The sequence below is a fragment of the Ovis aries genome, chromosome 18 (assembly GCF_016772045.2).
Source record: "Ovis aries strain OAR_USU_Benz2616 breed Rambouillet chromosome 18, ARS-UI_Ramb_v3.0, whole genome shotgun sequence".
Lineage (NCBI taxonomy): Eukaryota > Metazoa > Chordata > Mammalia > Artiodactyla > Bovidae > Ovis > Ovis aries.
Window position 1 is genome coordinate 20,842,878 of NC_056071.1, and position 19,788 is coordinate 20,862,665.

General features: G+C 46.7%; 1 protein-coding gene and 1 long non-coding RNA gene across 6 annotated transcripts in view; one reads left to right on the top strand and one right to left on the bottom strand.

Moving 5' to 3' along the window:
- LOC121817075 (uncharacterized) overlaps positions 1 to 12,509 on the top strand; it is a 38,307-nt gene extending 25,798 nt beyond the window's left edge. For all 5 annotated transcript variants that reach the window (XR_009597202.1, XR_009597203.1, XR_009597204.1 and 2 more), the window contains one exon: positions 10,296 to 12,509. This is a non-coding gene — a long non-coding RNA (uncharacterized LOC121817075). The remainder of the gene's footprint in view (positions 1 to 10,295) is intronic.
- A 2,998-nt stretch (positions 12,510 to 15,507) lies between these two features.
- LOC101103352 (large ribosomal subunit protein eL30-like) lies at positions 15,508 to 16,288 on the bottom strand. The gene is made up of 2 exons (XM_015101783.3): positions 16,278 to 16,288; positions 15,508 to 15,859 (listed from the first exon to the last, which is right to left on the bottom strand). Exons 1-2 carry the CDS (start codon positions 16,286 to 16,288, stop codon positions 15,508 to 15,510), a joined length of 363 nt encoding a protein of 120 aa, XP_014957269.2.
- Positions 16,289 to 19,788: the final 3,500 nt, after the last annotated feature.

A 19,788-nucleotide genomic window follows, 5' to 3' on the forward strand; every position in this document is an offset into this window, starting at 1 on the left:
ATACATGAAAGTGAAAAGTGAAAGTGAAGTTGCTCAGTCGTGTCCGGCTCTTAGGGACCCCATGGACTGCAGCCCACCAGGCTCCTCCATCCATGGGATGTTCCAGACTTGGTAAGGACTCTGTTATTCCAGGATCTGTGGGAGGCTATTGAAAACTTTTAAGTGAGACTAAATATAAAATCAACATTATAGGGACTGCCCTGGTGGTCCAGTGGTTAAGACTTCAATGCATGGGGCAAGGGTTCAATCCCTGGTCCAGAAACTACAATCCCCCACGCCCCAAGGTGCAGCCAAAAAATAAATAAATTAAGGAAACTTTATAAACCCAATTCCAGTCCCACGTACTTAGGTATGAAATATATATATATATATATATATTTTTTTTTTTTTTTTCAAAGAGCTTCATAGTGGTGTTTCCTGATGGCTCTGACAGTAAAGAATCCACCTGTACTGCAGGAGACCTGAGTTCGATCCCTTGGTTGGAAAGATCACCTGGAGGAGGGTGTGACAACCCCACTCCAGTATTCTTGCCTGGAGAATCCCATGGCCAGAGGAGCCTGGCGGGCTACAGTCCATGGGGTCACAAATGGTCAGACATGGCTGAAAGACCATTTAAAAAAATGGCTTGCAGAAAATTCCAGAAAGAGGATGGCCAGTGGGGTTGGGGGTGTGTCGGCAGGACCTGGTCCTTCTAGGTCTGATGGTCAGAGGGGCAGCCCCCAGAACAGCCCCCAGGAACAGAGGAGTGGTTCCTTCCATCTCCTACCATGTCTCTTTCCCTGTTACTGTCGCTCATGCTCACTCCACGGGGCTCTTGGGGAGCAAAAGGGCTGATCTGTGTCTGCCCTGCTGGACGTCACAGTCTGGACAGTTTCTGAAGCCCTGGGTTGAACCTGCGGAATAGAGACAACCTCAGAGTGCCCTTGTATGTGTGCATGCAAAGTCGCTTCAGTTATGTCTGACTCTGTGCAACCTTATGGACTGTAGTAACCCTCCAGGCTCCTCTGTCCATGGAATTTTCCAGGCAAGAATACTGGAGTGGGTTACCATGCCCTCCTCCATGGGATCTTTCCAACTCAGTGATAGAACCCACATCTCTTATATCTCCTGCTTTGGCAGGCAGATTCTTTACCAGCAGCACCACCTGGGAAGCCCCAAGGTCCCCTCAGCAACCCCTGAGGACTCGAGGAGTGAGCATCCTTGTTTCCAGAATATCTGACAGCCACCACCTTTGGGTAGAAGGGAAGGACGCCCTCTGAACAACTGGCTGCGATCTGGCTGGAACATGTGTTCTGGCCATGACCCCTCAACCTCCAGAAGGCCAGTCTCCATAGGAACCTCTGAAACATGCTGCCTAGGGGAAAAGGAAGCAGGAATTGCGTTGTTGCAGGCGGCTAATGAATAGATCTGCCCTGTGGCGAGGAGGGAGGAAAGGCGGAGTGGGCAGAGAATCTTCAAGTCAGGGAAGGAGGTGGGCAAGGGGGGCGGACCATCAGCGGATGCGGTGTGTACCCGGGAGCCTTGGCCTCTCCGCCAGGTTCCTCCTTTCCCCCACTGAATCCCCAGGGACTCAGGACCTCCCTGGACAAGGCCGGGACAACATTACTGGACATCCTGGAATCTAAGACAAGAAACCAGTCAACATGGTAGTCTAGCGATTTGGGACTTGGGAATGGGAAGACCCAGGAGCTGGTCTTGGTGAAGATTGAAGAGCTGGTCTTCCAGTGGGGTCTGCTGCTGGAAAGGATTTGGGTTTTAACACTGAGTTTGAGACAGCAAACAAAGGGCTTCCTAAAAAGAAATTTTTTTTTTGTAGTGTGTATTTATTTGGCTGTGCCAGGTCTTAGTGATGACATTCAAGATCTTTAGTTGCAACATGTGGGAGCTATTACTATTTCCATGACCAAGGCTCTAACCCCTGGCACCCTGCATTGGAAGCTCAGAGACTTAGCCACTGGACCACCAGGGAAGTCCCCCAAAGGGCTTGGGGCCAAGTTACAGTGGTTCTTATGGGGCCTGGAGGAAAGTGTTTGTCCACACTTCAAGTAATGAGACAAAGCAGTGGGGGCGGGGGGTGGGGGTGGGGGTCGGTGGGGGGGACAGAGCTGGGTGCTGGGAGGGGAGGGGGAAGTTAAACTGTTAAAAAACAGAGAGAGAAATAAACACCTTGAGAAACTCGAGAAGCTGATTAACTAGTCATGGAATCCCCTCAGGCCTGCCTAAGAGGGAACAATAGTTGAGGATTTCCGCCCCCTCAAAAAAAAACAAAACAAAACACCAACCAACCAACCAGCAAACAAAAAAACAATGGAGAGACCCTGGAAACAGCGCTCGTGGCTGGACCCTTTACCGCAGCAAAGATGGCAGTCCACAGTGAGGCCCTGCCCCCAGTCAACAGAAAATCAAGGCAGACAAAGCCTATCTCTAGAGCAGTATAGCAGCAGCCCTTGCATTAAGCTCTCAGTGGGCGAGACCGACAGGTTGGAAAGGCTCTGAGGCAGGCAACCTGGGTGGGCCCCAGGAAGACAGGATTGTAAACAAGTAGAGGAAACCTCGGGCTTCCCAGGTGGCTCAGGGGTGAATAACCCGCCTGCCATTACAGGAGACAGGTTTGATCCCTGGGTTGGGAAGATCCCTTGGAGGAGGGCATGGCAATCCACTCCAGTGTTCTTGTCTGGAGAATCCCATGGACAGAGGAACCTGGTGGGCTACAGTCCGTGGGGGTCACAGTCAGTGACTAAACACACACACGCACACACACGCACACGCACACACACACACACACACACACACAGGTCCAGTTCCCTTTCTTGATTAAGACAAAGCTCTTCCTGGGATGGGGTGGGGCAGTTGGTCAACAAAGGGCCAGAAGGTGGCAGTGTCTACTCAGGGAGGGGTGGTGGGCCCTGACCACAGGCAGAGTCACCCAGGCATGCAGCCCCTTATGGCCCCTTGCGCTGATCCCAGCTCCCCAGGCCTGGCCTGCAGATGGTCTGCCCACGAGGTAAATTCAGGCAAGGACCAAGTGCCCAGGCTGTGAGCTGTGTGCCAGCTGGGATGGCCCAGGCCCTTGAGATCTAAATAGAATCTCCTGTCACTTCCATCACAGGAAGTAGAACCCCTAGCATCTTACTCACTGTTTCCCGGGTTCAAGGGTTCAAGATGCCTTGTGTTCCAGGCACCCGATGGCCACAGTCCAGCACCACTGCCCTCCCAGGCCCCTTCCTCCCACTTCTCCATCCTCTCTCTTTCCTCTGCTGTCCACCCATCCTGGACTCAGAGTCAGGGAAGAAGAACAAGAAAATGACAAATGTGGGTGAGGATGTGGAGTAATTGGAACATTTCCCCCCTCTTTGGTGCACTGAGGTTATTGCAGAAAGTGAAGAGGAGCTAAAAAGCCTCTTGATGAAAGTGAAAGAGGAGAGCGAAAAAGTTGACTTAAAGCTCAACATTCAGAAAACTAAGATTATGGCATCTGGTCCCATCACTTCATGGCAAATAGATGGGGAAACGGTAGAAACAGTGTCAGACTTTATCTTTTTGGGGCTCCAAAATCACTGCAGATGGTGACTGCAGCCATGAAATTAAAAGACGCTTACTCCTTGGAAGAAAAGTTATGACCAACCTAGATAGTATATTCAAAAGCAGAGACATTACTTTGCCGACTAAGGTCCGTCTACTCAAGGCTATGGTTTTTCCTGTGGTCATGTATGGATGTGAGAATTGGACTGTGAAGAAGGCTGAGTGCCGAAGAATTGATGCTTTTGAACTGTGGTGTTGGAAAAGACTCTTGAGAGTCCCTTGAACTGCAAGGAGATCCAACCAGTCCATTCTGAAGGAGATCAACCCTGGGATTTCTTTGGAAGGAATGATGCTGAAGCTGAAGCTCCAGTACTTTGGCCACCTCATGTGAAGAGTTGACTCATGGGAAAAGACCCTGATGCTGGGAGGGATTGGGGGCAGGAGGAGAAGGGGACGACCGAGGATGAGATGGCTGGATGGCATCACGGACTTGATGGACGTGAGTCTGAGTGAACTCCGGGACTTGGTGATGGACAGGGAGGCCTGGCGTGCTGCGATTCATGGGGTCGCAAAGAGTCGGACATGACTGAGCGACTGAACTGAACTGAACTTGGTGCACTGTGTGGCTTGAGGGATCTTAGTTGAATCAGAGATTGAATGTGGGCCACAGCAGTGAAAGCGCCGAGTCCTAACCACTGGACAACCAGGGAATTCCCATAACTTTTGTGTTTTATTGAGGTATTGCTACTGCTACTGCTAAGTCGCTTCAGTCGTGTCCAACTCTGTGCGACCCATAGACGGCACCCCATGAGGCTCCCTTGTCCCTGGGATTCTCCAGGCAAGAACACTGGAGCGGGTTGCCATTTCCTACTCCAATGCATGAAAGTGAAAAGTGAAAGTGAAGTCGCTCAGTCGTGTCCGACTCTTAGTGACACCATAGACTGCGGCCCACCAGGCTCCTCCGTCCATGGGATTTTCCAGGCAAGAGTGCTGGAGCGGGGTGCCATTGCCTTCTCCGATTGAGGCATTACTTGCTGTAAAAATATTATATAAGCTTCAGGGGTCCAACATAGTGATTCACAATTTTTTTAATAAATTTTATTTATTATTTTTGGCAGTGCCGGGTCTTCGTTGCTGTGAGGGGTGTTCTCTAGTTTCAGCGAGTGGGCGCTACTCACTAGTTGCGCTGGGAGACTTCTCGTCGCAGTAGCCCCTCTTATTGCAGAGCACGGCTCCAGAGCATTAGGCTTCCGCGGTTGCGGCGCACGGCCTCGGTGTGAGCAGGCTCAGTACTCATGGCACGCCGGCTTAGATTCTCTGTGTCATGTGGGACCTTCCCAGGTTGAACCTGTGTCTTCTGCAGTGGCAGGAGGGTTCTATACCCCTCAGCCACCAGGGAAGGCCATGATTCACAATTTTTAAAGGTTGTATTCCACTTATAGTTATTTCAAAATTTTGACTGTATTCCGTTTCCTACAATATATTCTTGCAGCTCATTTATTTTATACGCAGAAGTTTGTGCTCTTAATTCTCTGCCCCTATCTTTTCCCTCCCCTGTCTCCTCTTCCCATAGTTAACCTACTAGATTATTCTCTATATCTATGAGCCTGTTTCTTTTTGTTATATTCACTAGTTTATTTATTAGATTACACGTATAAATGATATCGTCTGACTTATTTCACCTAGCAGAATACCCTATAGGTGCAACCATGTTGTTGCAACTGGCAGATTCTCTTTCCTTTTTATTATGTTATTGTTGTTGTTTTATCCTGCCTCTTCTTTATCCATTCATCTGTTGATGGACCCCTGGGTTGCTTCTATATCTCGGCAATTATAAACAATGCTGCCGCGAACGTTATGCTGTGTGTGCTTTTTCAGATTAGTGTTCTAATTTTGGGGGAGGTATACCTAGGAGTGGGACTGCTGGGTCGTTTGGCAGTTCTGGTTTTAGTTTTCTGAGAAACCTCAGTGTTGTTTTCTGCAGTGACTACACTAATTTATATGCCCACCACTGGTGTATGAGGATTCCTTTTTCCCCACATCCTCACCGTTTATTTGTCTTTTTGATGATAACCATTCTGACAGATGTTTGGTGATATCTCACTGCGGCCTTAATGTGCATTTCTCTGATGATTAACGATGTTGGGCATCTTTTCATGTACCTATTGGCCATCTGTAAGTCTTCTTTGGAAAAATGTCTATTCAGATATTCCACCCATATTTCAATGGGGTTGTTTGGGAGTTTTTTTATGTTGAGGTGTATGAGCTCTTCATGCACATTTAATATTAACTCTTACTGGTTATATCATTTGCAAATGTTTTCTCCCATTTAGTAGGTTGTCTTTTCAGAAATCGGAACTTTTAACACACTGTTGGTGAGAATGTAAAATGATACAGCTGTTGCAAGAAGGGGGACCCCTTCCAGGGCCCGGAAGCGGGCTCTTGTCTAACACTCGGAAATGAGTTGTCCGAAGAGACACATGTGCTGACACAGTAAGAGATTTTATTGGGAAGGGGCGCCCGGGCAGAAAGCACTGGGGTAAGGAAACCCAGGAGGACTGCTTTGCAACGTGGCTCACAATCTCGGGTTTTATGTTGATGGGATTAGTTTCCAGGTTGTCATTCTGACTCAGAGTCCTTCCTGGTGGCACACACATCGCTCAGCCAAGATGGATGCCAGCGAGAAGGATTCAGGGAGGTGGACAGACACGAGGTGTCTCCTTTTGACCTTTCCTGAACTCTTCCGCTTGCTGGTGGCTCATTAGTTCCATGTTCCTTACCAGGACCTCCTGTCGTAAAACAACTCATGCAAATGGTTACTAGGGTGCCTGGCCAGGGTGGGCGGTTTCAGGCAGTGTGCTTCCCCTAACACAGCCACTGTAGACAATAGCATACCAGTCCTCGAAAATTAAAAGTAGAATTACCATAGGATGCAGCAATCCCACTTCTAGGTGGATACCTAAAAGAATTGAAAGCAGGGTTTCAAAGAGCAATTTGTGTACCCATGTTGATAGCAGCATCAATCATAGCAGCCTAAAGACGGAAGCAGCGCAAGTGTTCGCTAATGGGTGAGCGGATGAACAAAATGAGGTCATACTGGGGAAGGACAGGGAAGCGTGGCGCGCTGCAGTTTGTGAGGTTGCAGAGAGTCCCACACAACTTAGTGACTGAACAACAACAACAATACAATGGAATGTTATTCAGCCTTGAAAAGGAAGACTATTCTGACACATGCTGCACCATGGATTAACCTTGAGGACAGTATGCTAAGTGAAATAAGCCTAACATAACACAGTATGTTTCCGCTTCTATGAGGCACTGAGAATGGTCACATAGATAGAAAATAGAATGGTGGTTGCGACAGAGGCTGGAGGAATGGAAAGTTATTGTTTAATTGGTACAGAATTTTGTTTGGGGAAGATGAATTCTGAAGATGGAATGGGGTGATGGCTCTAAACAAGGAGGATGTACCCCTAGAAATGGTTAAAAACATAAATTTTATGTTATGCGTATTATGCGGGTTGCCATTTCCTCCTCCGGGGGAATCTTCCTGATCCAGGGACTGAACCCACATCTCCTGCATCTACTTGAGGACCCATCAGGGAAGCCGTGTGTATTTCACCTCACTTGTTTTAAAGAAGGTCCTTGTTCCTGCCACTGGGGATTCCTCACTGGACACACACCTCCCAGGCTGAGGCTCCTGCTATTTTGTCCTGGCGCCTTATCATTCTTCTGATCTTCTCCCCTGTCTTCTCTTCTCTTATGGGGGGTCCCTTTCCCCCAAGTTCCTGTTAAGACCCCAGTAAAGCTGTTCAGTTCCTCCAGTGTTTAACCATGTCCCTGGCACCTCCCTTTCCTCAGCCGAAGTGACTGATCCAGATACTCACCGGAAGTATAACAGTTCTCACGCTGCTAAAGGCCATGGCAACGTGGTATCTGGTAGGTACTTGGGCCCCTGAAGAATTGAGTTGTCCAAGTCCACAGTTGAGATGCCATCTTCTCTCCACCAGCTGCCAGGCTGAGGATAGACCTGGGGGCCCCAGGAGTGAATTTGTCAGAGTAAAGGCCTCTCTGGGCATCCTTTTGGCAGCTTGCAAATAGGCCCTGCTGGCAACGTTCCATCTGTCTGAGCATCGAGGATCAAGCCTCAGAAGCGCAGGCCCTGGGCATAAAGCAGAGAATGAGGAGTCCCCAAGCCCAGGCCAGGTGGACTCCGTGTAGGACGAAGTGACTGGGGACCGGAACCACAGGAGTGACAGGAGGTGTTGGAGGACTGGACATCAAGAAAGTCTGCACCTGTGTGTGTGTGTGTGTGTGTGCCTATGTGTGCAGACATCCCTGGAGAGGTCTTGAGGGTGGGAAAGATTAAAGGAAAAATGGGGAAGCTCTCCCCGTGGATGATTACGACAAATCCCCACAGGGAAACAGACAGTGCCTCCCAGGCATAGATCTCCAAAGCAAAGGCAGGAGAGGGCCCCTGAGAAGTCTTCAGAACAAAAACTGCCGCTTGATAAGTGCTCACCAAGTGCCAAGCGCTAAACACTACTGTGCTTAGTCACTAGTCATGTCCCACTCTTTGCGACCCCATGGACCATAGCCCATCAGGCTCCTGTGTCCATGGGGATTCTCCAGGCAAGAATACTGGAGTGGGTTGCCATGCCCTCCTCCAAGGGATCTTTCCAACCCAGGGATTGAACCCAGGTCTCCCACAGTGCAGGCGGATTCTTTACTGTCTGATAGTAGCTTCAACTACTCCTGCTACATGCCAGGTTGGCCGTGTTCTAAGCCAGCTAATAAACTTGCAGTGCCCGCCAATTAGGTGATTTAAAATAGTCTAGTAGCTGCATGTTATTTTATTTATTGTTTAAGAAATACAAACAGGGGACTTCCCTGGTGGTCCAGTGGTTGGGACGCTACATTTCCACTTCAGGGGACTCAAATTCGATCCCTGGTCAGGGAAGTAAGATCCCTAACCCTAACCCCTCAAAAAAAAAAAAAAAAAGGTCTCTGGGAACTTTGCTGGTGCTTCATTGCATTGGTTAAACTCCGAGCTTCCAATGCAAGGGTCACAGGTTCAATTCCTGTTCAGGGAACTAGGATCCCACATGCTGTTTGGCATGACCAAAAAAATTTTAGATAGGAAGAAATACAAACAGACATGTATGTTAATACAAGCATGTATCAAGAAGAAAAGTGAAAGTGTTAGTTGCTCAGTCGTGTTCAAATCTTTGTGACCCCATGGACTGTAGCCCACCAGGCTCCTCTGTCCATGGGATTCTCTAGGCAAGAATACTGGAGTGAGTAGCCATTCCCTTCTCCAAGTAATAAACATGTATACCTAATGAATATATGGGAGATATCCAGGGGAAAATTAGTAACTGCTCGGTATTATTAAAAGTTTTTTTTTAAGTGAAAGTAACTCTAAAATATATTCTATTTAACCTAAAAGATGTAAAATATTATCTGTGAGATATTTTGCTTTCTCTTTTTCTTATTAAGGCTTCAAAATCCAACGTGAATTTATACTTAGGGCACACCTCAGTCTGTAGGAGCCACATTTTCAAGTGCTCCATGGATGCAGGTAGCTGATGGTTACTCTACTGGACAGAATAGTTTAGATATATTAATATTAATTCTCAATATAAGCACTTTAGCCACATGTTTTGTTATCCTCATTTCACAGAGGGCAGAGGTTCTTTGTCCAAGGCCACCCGGGAGGAAGGTAGCTAAGTCAGGATCTGAGCCACCAAGCTCAGCAAGTATGGGATGGGGACCTGGTCTCCTATAATAAACATTCTGGGCTGTCACCACTGTGGGTCTCATCTCCCTTAGGACGTAAAGTAAAAGGCTGTCTGCCCTTATTCCCTCTGCTTTACAGAGCAGAACAGAGGATGGTGGTTTAGTTGCTAAATCGTGTCCGACTCTTGCGACCCCCTGGACTGTCGCCCGCCTGGCTCCTCTGTCCAGACAAGAGTGCTGGAGTGGATTGCCGTTTCCTTCTCCAGGGGATCTCCCCAACCCAGGAACTGAACCCGAGTCTCCTGCATTGCAGGTGGATTCTTTACTGACTGTGTCACCAAGGAAGCCCAGAACCGAGCATAAGAGAGGCTAAAGGGTCTTGCCCCGTAGGTGGTCCCAGTGTGATCTGAACCTACGTGGAGTGAACACTCGGGAGACATCATCTCACACTGCAGTGAGTGTCAAGGAAGGAAAGGGTGTGGCTACTTGCATCCCACCCTGAAGGTTAAATCTGCTTTGAAAAGTTCAGTGGAGGGACTTTCCTGGTGGTCCAGTGTTTAATATGCTGCCCTTCCATTGAGGCGGGCACAGGTTCGATTCTTGGACAGGGAACTAAGATCCCATGTGCTGCTTGGCCCCCAATCCCCACCCCAAAATAAAAGTTCAAAGGAAAAATGACCCCATGGCTCAAAGTAGGAGTGAGAAAGCTCTTTAGACCATTTTCTACACCATCATTTTAGATGGCTGCCTGAAAGTCATTCAAACAATGCACCATCATCTATTTCAGCAGCCCCTAGTTGAGAACAATTTTTCACAAATATGAATAGCTCTGTGATGAACATTCTTATACTTTCCCGTTTGCCAACAAGGCAAAAAGATTTTAATCTCCACTACTTTGTTCATTGTCTGGCATTCAGGGTGCATAGGAGGGAGTCCAGTGAACTCAGCCAGCCTCACATGTCCCCGTGCAGAGAAGAATCCTTGAATTTGGCCACTTACCTCTATGTTCATAATTTCACTTTCTCATCACACAGGCTCGTTTCACCTGTGCCCAACACTTGATTCCACCTAGCTTCCTGCTCTCTGATGTGCTTCTGCTCAAGAGGAAACATTTCTGGGCTACAAGGTCAGCCCAGGATGCCCCCGCTACAGTGGGCATGCTCAGTTGCTCAGTCGTGTTTAACTCTTTGCAACCCCGTGGACTGTGGCCCACCAGGCTCCTCTGTCCATGGAATTTCCCATGCAAGAATACTGGAGTGGGTTGCCAGTTCCTCCTCCAGGAAACATTCCTAACCCAGGGATGGAACCCATGTCTCCTGTGACTTCTGCATTAGCGGAGGGATTCTTTACCACTAGCTCCACCTGTGAAGCCCCTCTCCTAGGGCACGTTATGCAAAACAGATACTTCTTCACGTCCTCCATTCCACCTTTCTCTCCGGAGAATCAGGATAGACCTCCATGGAGCCTTTGCCTCCTGTTTCGTGGAAATGTTTGTTCCAGTTCCTGGCTTCTTCCCAGTTTCCATCTGACTGCCCTTTTACCCTTCAGTCAGGTTTTATCTCTTACTCAGTGGGCACTTTGTTTGCTGACAAGATCGCAACTGAAACAGTGCCATTAATTGCCTTTCTATGTTTTTAACTAGAAAGGAAGTTCAATTAGGGTACATGAATATTGGAAGGGGAAGACACAACCCCTGCCCCATTTATGCCTAGGCATCTTTCTCTTACTTTTGCTCAATTTCTAAAAGGGTCTGGGGCCCACTCAACCCTAAATATTCATTGGAAGAACTGATGCTGAAGCTGAAGCTGCAATACTTTGGCCACCTGATAGAAAGAATCAACTCACTGGAAAAGACCCTGAAGCTGGGAAAGACTGAAGGCAGGAGGAGAAGGGCAGAAGGGCACGACAAGATGAGATGGTTGGATGGCATCACTGACTCGATGGATGTGAATCTCAGCAAACCCTGGGAGATGGTGAAGGACAGGGCAGCCTGGCATGCTGCAGTCCATGGGGTCGCAAAGAGTCGGACATGACTTAGTGACTGAACAACAATAATAACGGGGACCCACCGGAAAATCAGAGCTCTGCCTGGAGAATGTGGTGGGCTTGAGTGATCCCCAGGTTGGACCTTGCACTGTCTGCTCTTTTGAAGACTTTTTCAAAAGATCCACCCTTCTCTTTGTTCCTCCCTTTCTCTTCCCTGCCCCAGGGGCAGGCTTTGTACTCAGCACCATTCATCAGGAAGAGACCTGCCTTTAAGTCTCTGAATACTCTCCAGTGACTGTGTAGGTGGACGCCAGTGGCAGCTTGTAGTAAAGATGCCTCAGCTCAGCTCCGCTGGATCCTCTGCTTGCCCCACCGGCTGAGGCTCAGATTTCAGCCAGGAAAGAAAAAAGTTACAGATTACCTCCTAACCCCATGCCTTTCTCATTACCAGCAGTAACCCACTGTGAACGTCTGAAATGCCAAGAACTTGTATTGATTGCCTTCTCCCTCTTTTTAATGACAGGGTATATTCGTCTGTTAGTGTTACTGTAACAAATACCAGAGACTGGGTGGTTCAACAACAGAAATTTATTTTCTTATGCTTCTGAAGCTTAGAAGTCCAAGATCAAGGTGTTGGCTCCTTCTGAGGCTTCCGTCGGCAGATGGCCATCTTCTCCAGTGCTACCCACTTGTCATAGCAAACACCCTCTTCCAACAACACAAGAGACGACTCTACACATGGACGTCACCAGATGGTCAGTACTGATGAAGGAGGAAACAGACAGAGCTGGACTCCATCTTAGGCCAGGCTGCGAACATTAGGCTACACAGACAGTCACCCTCCCAATGGACTCTGAACTTCGTGCCCGGTGTCTATAGAAATGGCATACCAATGGAAAACCAGACCCCCTGATAAAAGAGCCTCAGGACTTGTACTTGGACTCTCCGTTGACTAAAAGAATATGCTAATTATCTCTGTAACAGAACAAAGTCGTAAATTCCATTATGTTTATCGGGATATGACCATAGGCCTATTGATAAATATCTACTGTTTCTCTAGTCTTGTGACACACGAATCATGGGTTAACTTTGATTGTATCTCTCTTTTACCTGTCCAGACTAGTTTCAAGGAATTTGGGGAGGTGGGTTTGAGCAAGTGCTCTTAAGGTATATAAGGTTTTTCACAAAAACTGGTCGGAGTTCTTGGCTAAGAGGAGACTCTGCCTTGGGCCCACTGGTGTAATAAACTGCACTCCACTATCTGCATCGTCCTTCTGAGTGAGTTTGTTTCCCAGAATGCGTGGCTACAACACTGAAATCAGACTGATTATATTCTTTGCAGCCAAAGACAGAGAAGTTCTATACAGTTATCAGAAACAAGACTGGGAGCTGACTATGGCTCAGATTATGAACTCCTTATTATAAAATTCAGACTTAAATTAAAGAAAGTAGGGAAAATCACTAGGCTATTCAGGTATGACCGAAGTCAAATCCCTTATGCGTATACAGTGGAAGTGACAAATAGATTCAAGGCATTAGATTTGATAGACAGAGTGCCTGAAGAACTATGGACAGAGGTTCGTAACATTGTACAGGAAGCAGTGATCAAAATCATCCCCAAGAAAAAGAAATGCAAAAGGTAAGATGATTGACTGAGAAGGCCTTACAAATAGCTGAGAAAAGAAGAGAAGCAAAAGGCAAAGGAGTAAAGGAAAGCTATACCCATCCGAATGCAGAGTTCCAAAGAGTAGCAAGTAGAGATAAGAAAGCCTTCCTAAGTGAACAATGCAAAGAAATAGAAGAAAACAATAGAATGGGAAAGACTAGAGATCTCTTCAAGATACCAAGAATACCAAGGAAACCAAGAATACCAAGGAAACATTTCATGCAAAGATAGGCACAATAAAGGACAGAAACAGTATGGACCTAACGGAAGCAGAAGATATTAAGAAGAGGTGGCAGTAATACACAGAAGAACTATACAAAAAAGATCTTAATGACCCAGGTAACCATGATGGTGTGATCACTCACCTAGAGCCAGACATCCTGGAGTGTGAAGTCAAGTCGGCCTTAAGAAGCATCACTATGAACAAAGCTAGTGGTGGTGATGGAATTCCAGTTGAGCTATTTCAAATCCTAAAAGATGACACTGTGAAAGTGCTGCACTCAATATGCTAGCAAATTTTAAAAACTTAGCAATGGCCACAGGACTGGAAAAGGTCACTTTTCATTCCAATCCCAAAGAAGGGCAATGCCAAAGAATGTTTAAACTACCTCACAATTGTACTCATTTCACATGCTAGCAAGGTCATGCTCAAAATCCTCCATGCTAGGCTTCAACAGTACCTGAACCAAGAACTTCCAGATGTTTAAGCTGGATTTAGAAACAGTATAGGAACAAGAGATCAAATTGCCAACATCCGTTGGATATTAGAAAAAGCAAGAGAACTCCAGAAAAACATCTACTTCTGCTTCACTGACTACTCTAAAGCCTTTGACTCTGTGGATCACAACAAACTGTGGAAAATTCTTCAAGAGATGGGAATGCCAGACCACCTTACCTGCCTCCTGAGGAACCTGTATGCAGGTCAAGAAACAACAGTTAGAACCGGACATGGTTCAAAACTGGGAAAGGCGTACGTCAAGGCTGTATATTGTCGCCCTGCTTATTTAACTTACAGAGTACATCATGTGAAATGCCAGGTTGGATGAAGCACAAGCTGGAATCAAGATTGCTGGGAGAAATATCAATAACCTAAGATATGTGGATACCATTCATATGGCAGAAAGTGAAAAGAAACTAAAGAGCCTCTTGATGAAAGTGAAAGTGAGAGTGAAAAAGCTGTCTTAAAACTCAACATTGAAAAAACAAAGATCATGACATCCGATCCCATCACTTCATGGCAAATGGATGGGGAAACAATGATTGACTTTATTTTCTCAGGCTTCAAAATCACTGTGGACAGTGATTGCAGCCATGAAAAACCTAAACAGCATATTAAAAAGCAGAGACATTATTTTGCCAACAAAGGTCAGTATAGTCAAACTGGCATTTTCCAGGAGTCATGTATAGATGTGAGAGTTGGACCATAAAGAAGGCTGAGTGCTGAAGAATTGATGGTTTCAAACTGTGATGTTGGAGAAGACTCTTAAGAGTCCTTTGGACTCTAAGGAGATCCAACCAGTTAATCCTAAAGAAAATCAGTCCTGAATATTCAATGAAAGGACTAATGCTGAAGCTGAAGCTCCAAGACATTGGCCACCTGATTCGAAGAACAGACTCACTGGAAAAGACCCTGATGCTGGGAAATATTGAAGGCAGGCAGAGAAAGGGACGACAGAGGATGAAGTGGTTGTATGGTATCACCAACCAAATGGACATGAGTTTGAGCAAGCTCTGGGAGTTGGTGAAGGACAGGGAAGACTGGCAGGCTGCAGTCCATGGGGTGACAAAGAGTTGGACACGACTGAACGACTGAACAACAACATCTTCTCCCTGGGCCTCCTTCTATGAGTATCTGTGACCTAATTCCCACTTCTTAGAAGGACAGTGGTCACATTGGAGCAGTGCTGCATGCCTGCTAAGTCGCTTCAGTCATGTGTGACTCTTTGCAACCCCATAGGCTGTAGCCCTCAGACTCCTCTGTCCATGGGATTCTCCTGGCAAGAATACTGGAGTGGGTTGCCATGCCCTCCTCCAGGGCATCTTCCCCACCCAGTGGTCGAACCATGTCTCTTATGTCTCCTACATTGGCAGGCGGGTTCTTTACCAGCAGTGCCACCTGGGAAGTGTGGAGCAGGGTCCATATTGGGGTAGGACCCACCCTGATGACCTCCTTTTTCACTTAAATACCTACTTAAAGGCCCTTTCTCCGAATCCAGCCACATACTGAGGTACTGGGGGTTAGCACTTCAGCATATGAATTTGAGGGATGGTTCAGCCTGTAACACGTGTTACATTTCTGTGATTATAAAAACAATATATGTTCACCATAGAAAATTTCCAGAGGTGAAGAAACTAAGGTAAGAATCTCTGCAAGGGACTTCTCTGGTGGTCCAATTGAAGCCGTTTACCTTAGATTGAGACTGGAACCCATGTGCTGGGACTCAAACCCAGCCAAAACCCAGACTGGAATTTGAACTGAGCCAAAACCCACAGTCTTCAAACTGAGATCACAAACCTGGTTACAGGCTCAGGCTCTTTTTTTTTTTTAACAAGCCCTTTCTTGCCAGTTTTATTAAAGAAAAATTGTACGTGATTCACTTTTCACCAGTCTGTTCTGGCATGCTTCTAATGATATCAGAGTCATCTGGATCAATCATAGCCAGAGTGCATACCTCTGTAGTACTTTTCACATCTGTGCCCAATTCAATATTATTGCCATGGTAGTGATGGACACCAGTTTTGGCCAACATGGAATAATACTCTATTTCAGATTTCCTCAAGGCTGAGCAGTTGTTGGTGAGGATGACCGGTTTCACTTTGCCTTGTCTGATCCTTTTCAGAGTCTGCTTGTACACTAGCACGTACCTTCCACTCTTCATAACCAGCTGGAGCCTAGAGTTGATTGACTCCAGTGACTTCTTCATCTTCTTGGTGGCCACCACCTCCCTGCCTTAGGTGCTGGATGCCTCCAACCAAGAGCAGCCGCCAAGATGGCCAGGGAGTGAGAAAGGCCAGGCTCAGGTTCTTGATGTCTCATAGCAGAAAGAATTCAGTGAGAGCCAAAGTGATAGGTAACAAGTGAATTTATTCAGAGAGAGAAACACTCCACAGAGCATGGGCCATCACAGAGGGTGAATACAGTGGCCTCAAAAGGGGTTGTGGTTAGCTTTTATGGGCTGGATAATTTAATAGGCTAATGAGTGGGAGGATTATTCCAACTATTTTGGGGAAAGGGAGGGGATTTCCAGGGGTTGGACTACTGCCTGCTTTTTGGTCTTTGATGGTCAACTTTGGAACCATCAAGGCACCTCTGAGTGTGTCATTTAGCTTGCTGACTGAGGATCAAGGTCTAGTCAAAGCTGACTTGTCTGCCATCTTGGGCCCATTTGATTCCAATTGGTCTATGTTGTGTCCTTGGGCTATGTCATTCTTTCAAAAATTCTGCCTGGCCCCTTTCCCTCCTATTTTACCATGGCTAACACTCTGTGCTCCCAATGCAGAGAAAAACTAATTCTGACTTCATGTTGGAAGTGTTTCTTTGACTTGCTTTTCGTGGCTGTTGTTATCATCACACATAATGGCCTACCTCAGAAAACCCAGCCCCTCAGCCTGACTGTTGGACTAAAAATGCCTTTGTTGAGCTCAGTCAGTTAGTCAGTTCAGTCGCTCAGTTGTGTCTGACTCTTTGCAACCCCATGAATCGCAGCATGCCAGGCCTCCCTGTCTGTCACCAACTCCCAGAGCTCACCCAAACTCATGTGCATCGAGTCGGTGATGCCATCCAGCCATCTCATCCTTTGTCGTCCCCTTCTCCTCCTGCCCTCAATCCCTGCCAGCATCAGGGTCTTTTCCAATGAGTCAACTCTTCACATGAAGTAGCCAAAGTACTGGAGTTTCAGCCTCAGCATCAGTCCTTCCAATGAACACCCAGGGCTGATCTCCTTTAGGATGGACTGGTTGGATCTCCTTGCAGTCCAAGGGACTCGCAAGAGTCTTTTCCAGCACCACAGTTTAAAAGCATCAATTCTTTGGCGCTCAGCCTTCTTCACAGTCCAACTCTCACATCCATATGTCACGCGAGTGTATGTTCCTTGGTTCTTTGTCTCGTCACAACAAAGAGTTGGAGTGACGGACATGAAAACCCCCTCGGCGTGTCACAGCTCTCAGGTCTCGAATGGACCATGTTATAGCTCTTAGACAAATCAGTGTTACAGCTTAGTGTTACAGCTCTATTTTATTTAGAAGATAGCAGGAAAATCCATCTTCGAGGCGTGAGGGCACATCGATCCAAAGACATGAGGAGAAGAGCGCCCCAGCGCGCAGGGGAGAGAGAGAGGAAGCTAGCTTTGGCTCCTCTATTTATATGTTTCTCTCTCCCTGGACCTGTCCTATGTAAATTGGGCCAGCCAGGAGTGTTGTTTGTTTTATCTGAGGTCCTCACTCCGGTCCTTGGACCTTCTTTCATTCTATTTTCGTGGGCTTTTCCCTTCCTTGTCTTTCAGCCACCACCATTCTGGACTCCTTTTCCCTATTCTACCTACCTAACACATGCATGACCACAGGAACAACCATAGCCTTGACTAGATGGACCTTTGTTGGCAAAGTAATGTCTCTGCTTTTGAGTATGCTATCTAGGTTGATCATAACTTCCCTTCCAAACAGTAAGCATCTTTTAATTTCATGGCTGCAATCACCATCTGCAGTGATTTTGGAGCCTCCAAAAATAAAGTCTACCACTGTTTCCACTGTTTCCCCATCTATTTCCCATGAAGTGATGGGACTGGATGCCATGATCTTAGTTTTCTGAATGTTGAGCTTTAAACCAACTTTTTCACTTTACACTTTCACTTTCATCAAGAGGCTTTTTAGTTCCTTTTCATTTTCTGCCATAAGGGTGGTATCATCTGCATATCTGAGGTTATTGATATTTCTCCTGGCAATCTTGATTCCAGCTTGTGCTTCTTCCTGCCCAGCGTTTCTCATGATGTACTCTGCATATAAGTTAAACAAGCAGGGTGACAATATACCGCTTTGACGTACTCCTTTTCCTATTTGGAACCAGTCTGTTGTTCCAAGTCCAGTTCTAACTGTTGCTTCCAGACCTGCATACAGGTTTCTCAATCTGACCGTGCCCACCTGTGACTGGCTGCATGAAAGAAGAGACTAACACACCCTTCCTCAAAGCTGGGCGTTCCCGGAGATGTTTTGCAAGACTGATGGCCCTTTTTATTTACTTCCCCATTGCCTCTCCATCTTTATTCTGCCTTTTGATTTTAGTTTCTCTCTCTGGTTCTATAAAAGAATCTTCAACTAGATGGTTATTTTGAAACTTTAGTCTGCCATCTTCATCTGTGGGCTTTCCAAATAAAGCCATATTTGTGGTAACCCAAGAACTAAAGAGCAGATAAAACCAAGGAGGGTCTTAGAATGCAGGAACAGAAAAACCAGACCCTTATTGTCCTTCCGTCCCCCATGTTGTAACTATTAACAGATTTCCAGTCCTCCTGAGCAGTATGACCTGTCTCCCCTCTTACCGTATAGGGAAAAGGTGTTTGCCTTACTCTTCCCCCACCCAGTATGCGTGCCTCATCCAATCAGCAAATGACCCGCAAGACCCCTATCCCGCTCCTTGTACCCTGGGTATAAAAGTGGACTAAGGACCCCTGTTCAATATCAGTTCTCTCTTGAACTGGTCCACTGTTCTAACAGTGTCTCCCATTCTAATAAACTTCATTTCCCTCTCATTCTGTCTCATGTCTGGAAATTCTTTTGCAACCCGTGCCCAGACCACAACAATATTCCTTGCCTTAACAGCTCTTCATTGACTGAGCTTGACTTTAGGTAAAAGGAGAAGTATGTTTTCCTTACTCCATCTTCCTACTTAGCTGGATTTTCTGAAAGTGAAAGTCTCTCAGTTGTGCCTGACTTTTTGCGACCCCACGGACTCTACAGTCCATGGAATTCTCCAGGCCAGGATACTGGAGTGGGTAGCCTTTCCCTTCTCCAGGGGATCTTCCTAGCCCAGGGATCAAACCCAGGTCTCCTGCATTGCAGGCGGATTCTTTACCAGCTGAGCCACAAGGGAAGCCCAAGAATATTGGAGCGGGTAGCCTATCCCTTCTTCAGGGAATCTTCCTGACTCAGGAATTGAACCGGGGTCTCCTGCATTGCAAGCGGATTCTTTACCAACCGAGCTATCAGGGAGCCCAGCTAGATTTCCTACATTTTCTTAAATGAGCTTATAAGCTTATATTACCTTTTTTTTTTTTAAGTTACCTTTTAATTAATTAATTTATTTATTTTTCTGGGCCATGCTGTGCAGCATGTGGGATCTTAGTACCCTGACCAGGGATCAAACCCATGCCGTCTGTACTGGAAGCACAGCACAGTCTTAACCACTGGACCACTGGAGTCTTAACCACTGGACCACTGGAGTCTTAACCACTGGTCCCTGAGCTTATGTTATTTTTTATAATGGAGGAAATAAACAAATGTAATAGAACATTGCCAGGGAGGACAATGAAAAGGAGGTTTTGTTTAGAGCAAAGACATGAAAGGAAGAGCGGGCCTGCGTTAGATGCTGGGAGCAGAATCTTGGAAGGTCGGAACCTGTCAGCAATGGGACTTTTGCTTTTCAGACCTGGAGAAGTGTGCAAGCAACTCAGGGAGGAACTAGCTCTTGGCTATCCCCAAGGTGGGTTGGAGAGTTTGTAAATGAACCTCTAGCTCCTTGAAACAAGGTCTGTTGTGCTGCGTGCTGTGCTTAGTTGCTCAGTCATGTCCAACTCTTTGCGACCCCATAGAATGTAACATTGGAGAAGGAAATGGCAACCCACTTCAGTGTTCTTGCCTGGAGAATCCCAGGGACGGGGGAG